Here is a 14,295-nt window from a genome sequence, read left to right as displayed (position 1 = left end):
AGAAAGTTCTTCTGTAGCCACTGGGCACTTATTTAGAGAAATCTCCAGCAAGGTTAACCATCGTGGTTTTCCTACAGTGAAGCTCCCAAAAGTCTGAGCTACAAATGGGGCTGGAGTCAAACACAAAAATTATGCGATTTGGCTTCATTTCTGCTCCTTCTTGTATCATCTCTCATGCCTTTATAATTGCTCCTGCCAGGTGGTAAAATCAAGAAAACCAGAGAAGACTGCTGCTGAACACCTCCAACAGGAAACTTTGCTTAAAAAACCAGGTGTCACATTGTGGCAGTTCAATATTTCATAGCCAATACAAGCAATGTGCAACAGCACTGCAACTTTAAATCTTTGCCTCCTGTGTCAGTCTATCTCCTCTCATTGTAATGCCAAAGGGAACAGCAATCAGAGTGGAGATGTTCAACGTGATAGAGGTCAGGACACCAGTGGATCAACGTACCAGAAACACGACCTTGTTTATTTTTTTCCCCAGTATTATTGTTTACAGGGTGCTTTGCTCATGTACCTTGTGGTTCTTAGCTAAAAGATGAAATTACAGCCCAGGATGAAGCGCTCAGGCACACATCCAATTTGTGTTTCCATCTCAGAAAACAAAAAGCTTCTGAGGCCCTCAGGCTGCCATTCAAACTTGGAGAGGCTGACATTTTTAACAGCATGAACCAGAGACTGGCAGAGGAATGATCTAATGCATTTCTGACTTGTCAATCAAAGATCTCACCTCTGCTGTCTTGTAAACAGTTGGGGGCCACCTAACTACATTCACAACCAGGGCAGAGCCTGCTGCCAGCCGGGGGGTGCTGGAGCCACATGCTCTGGCTATTAGTCACCAAAATTAGGATTCTGCTTTAGAGGTGCACCGTAAACAGCCCTCGGGCAGGTTTCACACAGCCACTGGCAGAGTAAGAGGGGTGAATACAAAGCAGGCTTAGTGTCTCCATGCTGATGGAGCCTATGACTGGACACCCCTTATCTTTCCCAATTAGAGACCGAACTATGCACACTAGCAAACACTGGCTCCAAAGCCAAACAATTTCCTTCAAATGTGTTTCTCACAAACGCACTTCTGAGCACGCAGTTTGCCCACCCCAAGACTCTAGCTCTAACCCCCTGTATAACCAGAAATTATGTACTACTACTCATATTTACACTGTAGTTTCAGCAATAAAATGTCAACTTCTAACACAAAAGTGCATTAACAGGCTGAAGGAAATTTACAGACACATATGTTTCTACCAATACACTGACAATGCTTCTTTAACAAATATTCCACTTTGTTACACAAATACAAACATTAGGAAAAAATAATGTGAAAGTAATTTGAAAAATAAGTTCATGTCTGTTTCACAAGGACAACAGACTTCCACCACTGCATACTTTTGACATCTTTTGCATTTTCATCTTTCTGCAAAAGTAATCTCAGTCCATAGAGGTCACATCCACACTACACAGCCTCAGGCGCATTCCCTTTTGCTTCAATTTGCCTAGCACAGTGCACCCATGCCTTCCTCCCCAGGACAGAGCTTTTAGCCCAGACCAAGGAAGTCTCATACACGATTGCTTCTGCAAAACCAAGCAAAAGTTCATCTCCTTCACTTGGCAAACCCTGATGTGTAGTTCTTTATGGCCAAGATCTTCAGGTAAAACAAAATGCAAATTTATGACATTCTATAGAGACACTTCTGTATTCAGCAAGATGCTACTACCTCCATCACAAAAGTTAATCCTCCTCTTTGATTATTAGAGCGTGTTACAGAAACAAAAGTTTCAGATTTGGCAAAATAAAGCTGACAAGACAACTCCATTCTTCTCCGCCTGTGTCTAGGCTCCAGACAAAGGTAGTAAAAGCATGACTTGTCTTAGGAAGTTTACAATCTAAACAGAAGCTGGTATTTGTGTTTGCTGTGAATTAGATAAAAAGGAAGAGGTGGACTGCTCTCTGCAATTATGGTGATACATAAAAGTCTTTGGCAAGACTTCTAAATTCCTCTTCAAGCCTCCTCATTTATACAACAGCCTACAGAAATGAGTTCAAGGAAATAGTTTGGTCTTCTGCAAACCTGGAAGGATTAATATAATCATTCCCTTGGCATACTTGATGGGTGTAATTGTAATTTTGAGTTTTCAAAGAGCTGTAACTATGAGAAGCAACATAAATAGAGCCTTGTGCACATGCATGGAAAAATATTTTAACAGGGAAAGTAATTAACTTCATATGGAAAATATCATGAAAATAGACACCTGTTGGCACACCTGGAAACTTCCAAAGAAAAATTTCTAAGAAAAAAGAGTATATTTTGCATAATTTATTTTTTATTATAAGGAGAATCTACATGCAACCTAATTTTCAGTTGCTTTGCAGAATAACAGTACGGTAAAGTCTGGCATCCAAGACACTGAAAATGGAATGGCTGGCCTTTTTCTCTTGTTAAAATATCCTCTTTGACCATTTCCCACTGTGCCTTACAGGAGTTCATGTTCCAGTTTGCTGCCATCTTCCACCAGGATTGCTATGAAATTCAGTAACACAGTAGACTGTCAGTTGCAAAGCCCTTTGAGATAAAAGATGTAAAAAAGAACTGTTTCTAACTCCTTATTCCCCTATTAATGGGTATAGCCTTAAAGCCTTTCCCATTGCAAGATGATTGCCTGAAAACAGGGCTGAGGAACAAGAAGATCCTGTTTACACCTAAGTGTCTCCAATAATATAAACACAAAGAAGAAAAACCAAGTTACCTGACATATTAACAGAATAATCTCTAAATCGACTACCTGCCAATGCTTCCCATGAGGAGTCAGCAAGACTTTAACTGAGCTATTCAAAAAGAGCATCTTTCCACATTTCTGTCTGAGCATCTGAAAGCAGCCACGTAAATAACTAGACAAATTCAGCAGTGACTAAGTAGCCTTCCAGATGGCATCTTCTCTTTTGCCACAAGCAAAGAACATTGATATGCTTCTCCAGTTACTTCGAGCTTGCTACAGAAAAAAGAAAGTAACTTAATATGAGAAAATTCACCGGGCTACAAGAAAGTCTTTAATGCTTTCCCAAAGATTTGATACCAGAAAAAAGCATTAAAGAATGATGAAATACTGCAACATCACTGCTTCAAGCAGGCTCCAAACCATTCCCTTCTGCACTGGAAAATGCAGAAGCCATGCCTCAGAGGGGAGTTTTCTTCAAACCATGCAAGCTAATGAGGATCAATCAGAGCCCATTGAAAAAAATGGATTGAAATGTGGATGACTCAGTGCTGCAGAAGCTGTTGTTGGCAATGTGGTTTCTTTCTCAACTGGCAGTAAATGTGTTCCTCAACACAGCAGTCAAGAGTTCAGTGAAGAGTACCAGTCTACCATTTCATATAGGAAGTAGGACATACTTTCCCAATTCCCACAGTCACTAAACACACATGGAAATATCTCTCAAAATCTGCAGAAATGTGAATCTCAGTCCCAGCAGTATCCCAATACTATGAAAGGTTGTGCAATTGACTCATTTGGTCCCAAATATCAATGCACTGCATTAGTAGAACAGTTATTGTTCATATCTATCATTAGCAAGGACATCTTAAGCTAAAATTAATTAATTTCTCTTCCCCTTTGTAATATATGTCTATTTTAAGTAGTCAAAAATAATTCAAGTAGAAAGGCAGAAGTCTCAATTTGAGTTTATAAATTACTTTCCATATACTGCTACGCTTAAAGAGATCTAAGATTTTATTCAACAGCCAAAAAGCCCAAAAATTAGGCCCATCCAATTTAGTCAAATTATGCCAATCAGGATTAGGAGTCTAAACCCTGCCTGTTGTCTCTAGAGTCCTCTTAGACTAATAAAAAGTCGTGTTTCCCCCTCCCCCATGGAAAGCTCCACTAAAAGCTTGGTTCAGCAAAGGAGGCCTGGCAGGACACCTTCCAGAGTCCATCAGTGCTACTGCTGTGTCAGCAAAAGAGTTGCGGCAAAATGATGCAAGACACTTAAGCCTCCTCTGGGACTAAGAGGATTATTTCCACAGCACTATCCTAGCTCTGGGAGCAAGAAGTAAAACTTAAAATAATCTCTGCATGCTTTCCTTTAGAGGCACATAATGAACTTACCCTGAAACAAGTGAAAATTTCAGAAAGATTCTAGCCTATTCTTTTTATCTGGTTTTGAAAGATGCTGGTAAATAAAACTCTGCCACAGGTTAGGCCAGCAGTAGCATACTCTAGCAGCATAAACCTTGAAGTAAACGTTCATGCTACCATAAGCTCAAATAAACATGCTCTCGACTGACATACTTCCAAAGTCCCTCAGTCACTGCAGTTCATGAAATACCTCAGAGTTTCCAATGTGAATATAACATCTCTGGAGCCCAGTCTCTGCTGTTACATCCACATGTCATGAAAAATGCTTGATGATCTTGAGAGCCTTGTCTAGATTTCTTCATGCTCATCCAGCACTTGTCTCACTCTCTCATGGGAGAATGTCTGCATTTTTTAAGATTCACTGGTCACCCCAAAGGGTCTGAACAAACTTGTTTGGCAGAAAGCTGACTCACGACAGAGAAAAGCCCGAATTTAACAATTTCAGAGATCAAGGGGAAAAAAAAAAGGTTTCCTTTATTTGCCTTTTGACTGACAGCTTACTTGGACAATAATTTTCTGTAGTCAAAATGTCCAGACTCTTGCTAAGAAAGCTGAAGTAAAGAATTGCTGGCATCAGTTATCATCATGGCAATGAACTCACGCTCTCAGTCCTTTAAGTGGCACACAAAAAATTTAGATAGGAGGGGAATCACAAATAGCCAGAATAACCAGATTGGAGACTGTGTGATGGATGCTGTTTGCCAGATATAATTAAGTGGTATCTTTTTGACACAATTTAAAGCCAATGAAAAAGATGATGGTATCAAGCCATTTTCAATAAAATAATTATATCAAGGTAAATAGAAATGCCCCAGCTGCCCTGAATCTACACAAGATGGGTTAAAATACCAGAGATCAGAATGACAGAGGAGAGGCACAGAGTATGAACCAGAATAAATAGAGGTCAAGCAGGCAAGTAAAGGAGATGCACAAGCACACAGATGGAGAGGAAAGGAGTGGGGAGAGACAGAAAGTACCTGGAAAGCTGGGAGTGCGCCAGTCCCTGGGTTATACAGGCATCGCAGCGAGGGCATGCTGTCCGCCAGGCTGGAGCAGCCCAGCCACAGAGATCTGGGCATAGAGCACTGCAGAGAAAGGACAACTATGAGATGGAACTGTATGAGACAGGATGGCACAGATTACAGGAACTTTTAAGGCTTAGCCAAATGGCATCAATACAACTGCCCTTTAAGAGAGCACTAACTGCATCTTTTCCTTGAGAGAAGCTTTACAGATGTCATAGTAGCAAGAAAAAGGCACTATGGATCAAGAAAGTAAATTTTGATTAATTTTCCACAACGTGTTGAGTTTTCCCAGTAATAAAAAGTTTCATTCTGATTAATCAGACCTCCTCTCCATCCACAGCAATGCTCCAGGCAGAACACAAGGCAAGTGATTTTGCAAGGAAAGCAGAAAAGTAAATGACAACTTTAAGTGTAGTAATTGCAGGGAAAGAAAAGGTTTGTGTTTTGTCTGTAAATGGGATAAAAGGAAAAACCTATGATCCAGGGTGAATACGAGTCGATGACACTTTTTATAAGAGTTTCATGTTTCTGCTTGCCTTGTTGTTTGTTAAATAAAATACAATTATTACAATAAATTGATTCAGTTCCTACAAACAGAAATACAAAAAAGGAGCCAAAGCAGCCAATCAAGGAAAATACTAGCCATTTTGATAGTTAAAGCCATTACCCCTTGAAATAGAGAGCTGCTTATTCATTTTACACCACTACTATTAAATTTAGGGATGCATTATGATAGCAATTGCTTTTACCAGACACAGAGTTTTTGATGCCATAAGCACTACTGCATTTGTCTAATTACTGGCAAGGCAGGAAAAAACAAGTGTATTTTAAATTGGCAGATAGCCATGAAAACTGAAGGATGTGATAGATTAGCTGCTAGAGATTTTAAACCCTCATACTCTTCTTTTTTGCAATCCTGCCCCTGTTTTTTTTTTTTTAATAGGGGGGGGGGATGGGAGGAAATTTGAGTGGAAAGGGCAGCTGGAATGGGTATGAAATGACAGCTGCCTTCTAAGCCACCGTTTCTTCCTGCTCTTGAGAGGGCTAGAAAACCTTGCACAACCTTGCACTAAAGGAGTATGTAAGAGCAACATAACCCATTTTGAATGAGCAGAAAGGTGATCACCAACATCCATAATCTGGTCCTGTGCAGACAGACAGAGAGATTAACCTTGTCTGTCACCACATTCTTTGCTGTACTTTGTTGCAATTTACACTGCTGTTCCAGAAATAGTATTTAAAGACTGTTGGGAAATATAACCTCTAGAAATGTTCTCAATTGAAGTTTATGATACCTTAAAATACATTCCACTGCATTTTCATGAAAAAAAAAAAACCACCAACAACAACCACCCAACCAAACAACTCTTCCCTTTACAAAGATACTGAAACTCAGGAATTTGAGTACACAGTAATACATATCACATGAACTTGCATGCAATGCCCCTCCTGAAGCCAAAAAAATTACAGTCATAGTATTGTAACAAGCTACAAAAGTGAGCCATACTTTTTTGTCCACCATTCCAACCTCCCTAACAGCCCCACATATAAAAAACCTTCCAAATGACAGCAGTCTTTTCTTTGCAATGTAATATGTATCACCACAGCTACAGAAAGCTGTTGTGACAATAACTTTTTTTTTTAAAAAAAATACATGAAATGGACATCCATGGTTAAGCATTTCACCAGTCTAATTTATTTAAATCAAAGTTGTTTATTATTCTCCAAGAACGTCACAGTAACAGGAGATGCACTACATAGTGCCTCTGATGATGCAGAGCAAATTCACTAGGTAAGCATCAGCTGCTTACCATTACCCATCCCAGGATTCATAAAATAATACAAAATAAATATGGGATGATTGTTTTTTCAGAGTTATCCAAGACTTGCAGCTATCATTTATTCCATATTCTCAAGCCTTCATGTTGTGATAATGAACTTAAAGAACTGACTGCCATTAAAACTGACTGACAAGTATAAAAAAAAAAAGAAGTTACTTTAAATATTTTACTGACTGAAGCATGGAGAGGTGCAGAGGCAGGAAAAATGAGGAACACTGTCAGTGGAAAGGCAATCTTAAATTGACTCAAGGTTTAAGTGAGATTACAGCTCAAGTCAGAATCATTACAATCCGCAGGTAGGGTACTCAGTTGTGCCAGGGAACTTACAAGGCAATGAAATGTCTTCCTCTAAAATTGCCACAATAACAAAGGAAAACACTGAAGGGCTATTCTGCAGAACTCTCTGTCCAACAGAGGATATCATTCCTCACCCATGCACTCCTGTCACTTAGTATTGTTCCAGAGTTAGGAAGTATGAAGTAAAAAACTACCAAATATCTTAGAAGATTTCTGAATCTCTTCCAGTATATAACTAAATCTACATTAGTGATACAGTTCTGTTACCTATCTTAAAAATATAAGCGTGAAGTTGCAAAGTGTGGAAGGAAATGTCATTCCCGTACTTGCCTTTTACCTATTGAAGGAAGCAGACACTAAATTACTGTTGGTGACTGAAAGAGGCTTATTCACAAGCCTGAACAAAAGGCCCCAGGTGCTTCAATAGAAACAGCTTGTGTGTAAATCAGATGAGTGACCCAACAGAACAACTTCATTTAGAGCCTGATCTCTGAAAAATCTCAACAGCCTCTACCCCCATGCACTGAGCAAGCCACGTGTCAAACACTCACTTTTGTACTGTCAGCTCCACAAACAAGGGACTGGCCTCAATGTTCATGACTTGAAAGCTGACTGACAAAATCCTCTCCTGAACTCAAATCAATCTACATCGATTCATCAAAACAAAGATACAGAGGCACAGTGCTTGGACTAGAGCCAAATGGGAATGCTGGTATTGCTTGCTAAGTACTGGGCCAGGATGCAATCTCTTTACTTTCCTAACTCCCAGCTGCATTAATACTTGGGATGTCTGCACAACTTTCAAACCCAGAGACACAAAGTTTTTTTATTTAGAAAAGCTAAGCATCTTTAATACACATTGAGTGGCATAAAATAGGGACTTATTTGATAAAAAACCCAATTTCTTTTTCCAACTGATTTTAAAATCCCACTCCCTGAACTCTGAAATGTATTGTATTTTCCCACTAAATAAATACAGGGTGTAGAGTTTCAAACAAGACCAGCATCCTCCTTCTGAGAGAGGCTGGTTCCAGCTGCTCCACTGGTGATTAAAACGGGTTTGCCTTACTTTGAATTAAAATAGGCTAGAAGCATTCACAGGCACTGCTTGAGCTGAGTGGACAGTAACCACGAACTGAAGGGAAGATGTATTTTAACCTATTCAATTACTCTTGTAATTATATTGCAAGAACATTTTTTGACTACATCAGATGTTCTGCCTCTAATAGTCTACCCTCTCTTCCAATTATCTGATGTCCTAAAGACAAATTTCAATACACACTCAATGGCTAAATTTTTGCCAGCGCTAAAAATTGGTTATTTACTTTATTTGCTACTGTGTTACAAGATTATACCATTTCAGACTGGGTTTTTCTTATCAAATTTGTTCTCTTCTAGTCCTTCAGCAAATACAATATACTAGGGGTAACTAACATAGTTTTAGTAAATTGTGTTACAGGTCAGAAATATATCACCTTGTCCTGTAAAACTAAGTGGCTCTACATGGGGAAAAAAAAGTTCTTGGACTACTACTCTAGTTCACAACCATAGGGCACAGGTATGAAAGCATAAACTGACTACACTGAGCACAGCGTAAAACAAGAATGACCAAAAAAAAAAAAATCAAGCAATAGTTGAAGGATATTTTCTTTATAGTCACTTCAGAGAAATTAATTAGGCAGTAGTACAGAAGTACTATCTCTAATTGTGACACATTTAAAAATACTGAGGTATTACCTACTACCCCTCTGTGAATCTTGTACTGAACTTTATGATAACCCATGTACTTAAAACACCTTTGATTTACAGGCAGCCTCATACATTTTTGTGCATCTTCACAAGTTAGTGACAAAGCCAAGGAGGAAACCAAATTTTGTCCCCAAGGGCTGGTGTTTGGTGTACTATACATAAGATTAATTTCAGATGCTAACCACATCTATTTCAGTCCTTCCTAGTTCAGAATTATATCCCCTCTAATACAGCATCCAGTGCCTTATGCAGGTGAACTCTATAGATAAACCAATAACAATTTCTAACTCTTAAAAAAAAACCCAAGACATGAGGGCAAAAGAGGTCCTAGAAATTCTACTGCCCAAACTGGAGCAGATAAAATCTAAGGGATGCTCTGAAGGGTATTAGAAGTATGTAAACCAGACATGAGCTTGATATGAGGAGACACATCACCACTTCAGAAAGCAAATATGGGATGGCTGGCAAGATCAATTCTCCCTGAAAGTGTCTTTCACAATACTGTTTCCTGCATGCTCTATAAAACCTAATTCTCAGGAAATGTGCCCAAGGAATTTTAATCCTTTATCAAACACATGATCAGATCTTACTGGGATTCCTAATATTCAGAATTATTTTTATCATACACCACAAAATTGGGAGAACAAATCTCAATACTTTTCAATCTCACTCAGTTCCTCTCATATTTTTTTGGCTACATACTTAACTAAGCCAATGCCAAAAATACAACAGACATCACTTTCACACTGTGTTCAGTCTGCACTATTCCTGTCACCACAGAATGCAACACATTGCATGAAACATATCAGATAAGGCAGCTGCTATTTACACTACAAATGTTAGTCTCTTGAAACTTAATAACAATTCCAAAAATTTACTTCTGGCTAAAAAATTATTTTGGATCTTTTCTCTGGTTCACTTTTCATCCTTTTAACCTCTCACACACACATAAAAATGAAAAGGTATCTCTTATTTTCCCCTCTACTGCTCTGAGAGGTGTTTTCTGATTAAATATATAGAAGTATTAAAAAAAATTACTCCCACTGCATCTTGTATACTTTTGCAATTAAAAAACCTGCCACACATATTTCATTTTTTAGCTTTGGTAGCTCTTCTTATCTGAAAAAGAGTATATAACACAACTTCTAAAAAGCTGCCAAGACGGAATGAGAATATTCTTTTATTATTTATTTTTAGTAGATTTTGTGGGGCTTAGTTTCTTTTCTTTTCCCCTATCCCAACAATGGATGCAAGGCATACTAAATACATAATTACATGAGAGAGCCACACAGCTTTCAAAGGAGCCATTCAAGTGAATTGTGTAAATAATATGCCTTTAAAAACCCTAACATATGAATACAGATTTACCAGTTATGAAGTAGTTATATACCTGAGAGACAAGAATATGCATTTAAAAAAAATTCTGCCCAATTATGAACTTACCAAGGAGACTAGCATGTCTCAGAGCAAATTAATACTTTCATAACTTTTGGAGAAAGTTTTTTGCCTGTTTTCACTTGAAAATAAAAAAAACATTAAAAGCTGCAAGTCTTAATTAACACAAAAAAAGCCCAGTCAAAGCCATAGAGTTAAAATGTGCACCTCCTTGCATCCCAGACCAGTTTTCCACACTTATAACCAGATAATTCTGGCAGTTTTTCTTGGGTCTTTCCACAGTAAGAAAATAATCTATAAAAATAAAGGGGCGACTGTAGTAATCCTTGGAGTGTGACCAAGGGAAGGTTCTTGCAGGGCTCAACCAGCCCACCAATTGTCAGCTCTTCTAGCTGCACATATTGCACCAGAATCGTGAAGGGCCAGATGCAATTGCTGTCACAACCAGCGCTTTGCACAATTCCTCACCTTCTGTTACATTCAGACACCTTGGTCACATTTCCACAAGGATGTATGGGGATGATTCAAAGTGGTTTGTGCTCCTGTTTTGCCATAACAAAAGCTGAGCTATGGCATTAAAGACCCTCGGACCATTTTTAACGAACTGCAAATCAAGCAAATGAACATTTCACTTTGGGAAAGCTGAGCATACGTTTCTGGGACAACTAGGGTCTGACTTCCAAACAATTAGGTCTCACAAATCAAAGGCAGAAACATGCTACTAGGATTCAATTATAACACTCTTCCTAGATCCTAAACATAGTTAATACTGGACTTCTTACCCTGGTACAGATCACTGACTTCAGTGCAGCAGTTTCCCCCCTCACCCTCAGGGTGTTGCTACATTCTGTCAGCTTTGCTGTGCACACAGAGCTCCAACTGCTGAAAAGGGTTCTTTCTCCTTCAGCCACCCACTTTGCATGTAATTGCTCAGTAAATTTTCCTTAACATACAGTATTATGCAAACTCTTCTCTAATCTTCTGGTAACTCCCTAGCTAACAGTAACTTTTTACAAGATATTCCACATCACTAACTACTTTTAAATATCAAAGATAAGACACATGGAAAAGGATTTACATATTCAGATTATCCAAATAATAACTTACCTGAGTGGGATCTGGGAGGATCAAATCACAGCTTTTAGGTAAATGTTTGTGCAGAAATGCTTTTCCCAAAGAGTGGTCACTGGAGTTTCAGCCTCTGTGATTTCCAGTCAACAGAAATTACATGCCCCAGCAAGGGGCCAGCTTCCATCTATAAGGTGTACAAGATTCTCATCTGCCAAGTCCTTGAGGGAATTTGTATGGATCACATCTGAATTCAACAATACGAATATTTCTGAGGCTGATAAATCTAAACCAGTGCAGCTGCAGAGCTTTAAGATTTAGGTGCCATACTCTTCTTTAAGGAGTAAAACTTGCAGAGACTTGGGTGTGCCTCTTTAAACAACACCAAATTTAATAAGAGCAATCTCACCAAGGTCTAAAGCATGTGAAGTCTTAAAATGGAGATCTTACAAGATTGAGTGCACTTGGCACTTTGGTAAGCAAGAAAACACAGTTGCTACTAAGCTCCATTATGTCTGATGATCTTACAAGTATCTTTCACACATAATGATTCTATAATTCTGTGTCTAAAGCCTGATCAATTCCAAACAACTCCTCACAAGTTTGGGATGAGTAACACAGCATCCTAAGGAATGTGTTGAAACCCCTTCATCTTGGAATATTTCTAGAACTACTGTCTATTCTCATGACACAAACTGTAGAGAAAAAAACCACATTGGTGGAGAGATGAAACGGAATTTTCATTAGATTTTTCCTTCATCTCTAGCTTTATTTTATTCCATAAAATCTCTCAGAGTTATTGTTATGCACCTACCACACAAAAGTGTTTCAAGGATAACTGATATGCCTGCATAGTGCTTTGAGGATATAATGTACTATAAGATTGCCAAGTACTAATAAATGAACTGCAAAAAGAAATCTTATTTCAACTTTCCACCCAAAGAGTTAGTATCTGAATTTTAAAAAGCATATGGATCCACTGAAAATAGATGTTAAGGAAAAGAATAGAAGCTAAGGAAAAGATGCTAAATGACAAAATTACAAAATCAAAATATATCCAGAATAATTTCACTTTTCTCTCAGCAAAGTGCAATTCTAGCAGAAGAATCCTGGTTTCACCACAATCCTGGTTTTTACACTCTCTTTTCCAGCTGACTTGACAGAAGTGCAGATCATTAATATCTGAAGTGCCCTGTTTTGATTATACTGGCCTTTACAGGTACCAATCTAGTTAAGGTATCACCAAGAATTTCCAGCATAAAACATATTTACAGGTTTATAACTTGGCTTTAAAAATTCTACTACAAAAAGACAGTGGGAGGCAGAAAGGCTCAGATGAGTGCATTACATTACATATCCTACATGATGCATACTTGCTCACAATGCTATGAAAAAGGGAGGCATTAGTTTTAACTCTGAATTACCATGTTTCAGAAGGCACCTAAAATGATACTTCTACTTCCTTGTTTATATAATAAAAATAATGTTTTGTTAGTGTTTTACTTAATTAGTTTACCTTTGCCGGTTTCATAGTTTGGCTTAAATTTATATAAAGTGTCCATATAATACAAGAATTAAAATGTCATGTCTATTGACTGTATTTATACACAAACATTCCCTCCCTTTCTCCCTTCAGAAGTCAACTGTGGCTTGTCTCCAAAGGATCAGCATCTAGGTGATGGGATGTTAACAGACTGCGAGCATGTCAAAAGCTTAAATGAAGACCAAGGCTGAAAAAACCAACTGTATCTTCTACAAAACAACAAACACATCAACAGGAAAGAGCTGGAGTAAAGAGAACAATGCAGGTTACTTAAAATGCCAGTTTTAAAGCAACATGTATTTCTGGCCACTGGTATTATATTTCCTCTAGCCCACATAATAACACAATACAACTCTCCATTGCAGCACAACAACATTAAATATAAAACCTGCCATTAAAGGGCAGAGGGTAATGACATCAGTGTGAGCAACCCATGCTCAGGTAGTGTTCAACTATTATCTCCAGTTTAAGAAGGCTGAAAATAGGCAAATGCAGCCAGCACTGGTTTTAGATAAAATTGTCAGTTTTATGGATATTTATAGTATGTGTCCAATCTTGCAGAACTCCATCTTCCTCCACCTCATCTGTAATATAAACTGCTTTTAGTTCACATTAATACAATGTGTTACTGGGATACTTCTCACATTCTGTATAAGTCAGGCAGCAGATCAATACTCAGCCATGCTGAGGAAAAAAAATCATTAAGTTAGGATCCTGTTAAAAATACAGACAGTAGGAGAATAAACCTGATGCACAGCCCCCATTCCATCTGGATGCATATGTAGATTATGCTTTTATATACATCAGAAGTGGCTTTCTTTTCAATACATAGTTTTAAGGAATCCTACAGGTAGTACCTTTGAGAGATATCCTACACCAAATCAAACTCACCTCAAAAAAATTTAACCTCTCTGCTTCTCATGAAAGCCCTTCCCAGCCTTTATATCAACTGCCTTACCCTTACACTTCCTGTGGTGAATTCACAGCACGAAATTGGAATAGCAAAGCTATTTCCACGACAGTATCTGCTGATGACAAGCACAGGTTTATAACTTTACCTTGGATCAAGGAGTAAGAAGATTGAGATAGACATTAGAACCAATATCAATAAACTAAAAATCAAAGGGAAAGCATGCTTACAAAAAGAATATTTTTCAAAAAGTGCAAGTTTTTCTATTATTTGAGGTTGCCTAGTGTAAAGCCTTCTTCAAAATTTTATCGTGCATTTTAGGTTTTTTAC

General features: G+C 38.2%; 1 protein-coding gene across 5 annotated transcripts in view; it reads right to left on the bottom strand.

The window, feature by feature from the left end:
* BTRC (beta-transducin repeat containing E3 ubiquitin protein ligase) overlaps window positions 1–14,295 on the bottom strand; it is a 115,319-nt gene that overhangs the window by 82,534 nt on the left and 18,490 nt on the right. For 3 of the 5 annotated variants that reach the window (XM_066191039.1, XM_066191040.1, XM_066191043.1), the window contains one exon: window positions 5,115–5,222. The exons of the other annotated variants lie outside the window; for them this stretch is intronic. In XM_066191039.1, the coding sequence (XP_066047136.1) occupies window positions 5,115–5,222 (108 nt within the window). The remainder of the gene's footprint in view (window positions 1–5,114; window positions 5,223–14,295) is intronic. 5 annotated transcript variants of the gene reach the window in all.

This window comes from Chamaea fasciata, unplaced genomic scaffold, assembly GCF_029207755.1.
Source record: "Chamaea fasciata isolate MVZ Bird 193981 ecotype frontalis unplaced genomic scaffold, bChaFas1.0.hap1 SCAF_9, whole genome shotgun sequence".
NCBI lineage: Eukaryota > Metazoa > Chordata > Aves > Passeriformes > Sylviidae > Chamaea > Chamaea fasciata.
Note: the sequence above shows the minus strand (reverse complement) of the source record. Positions and strands in the feature narration are given on the sequence as shown.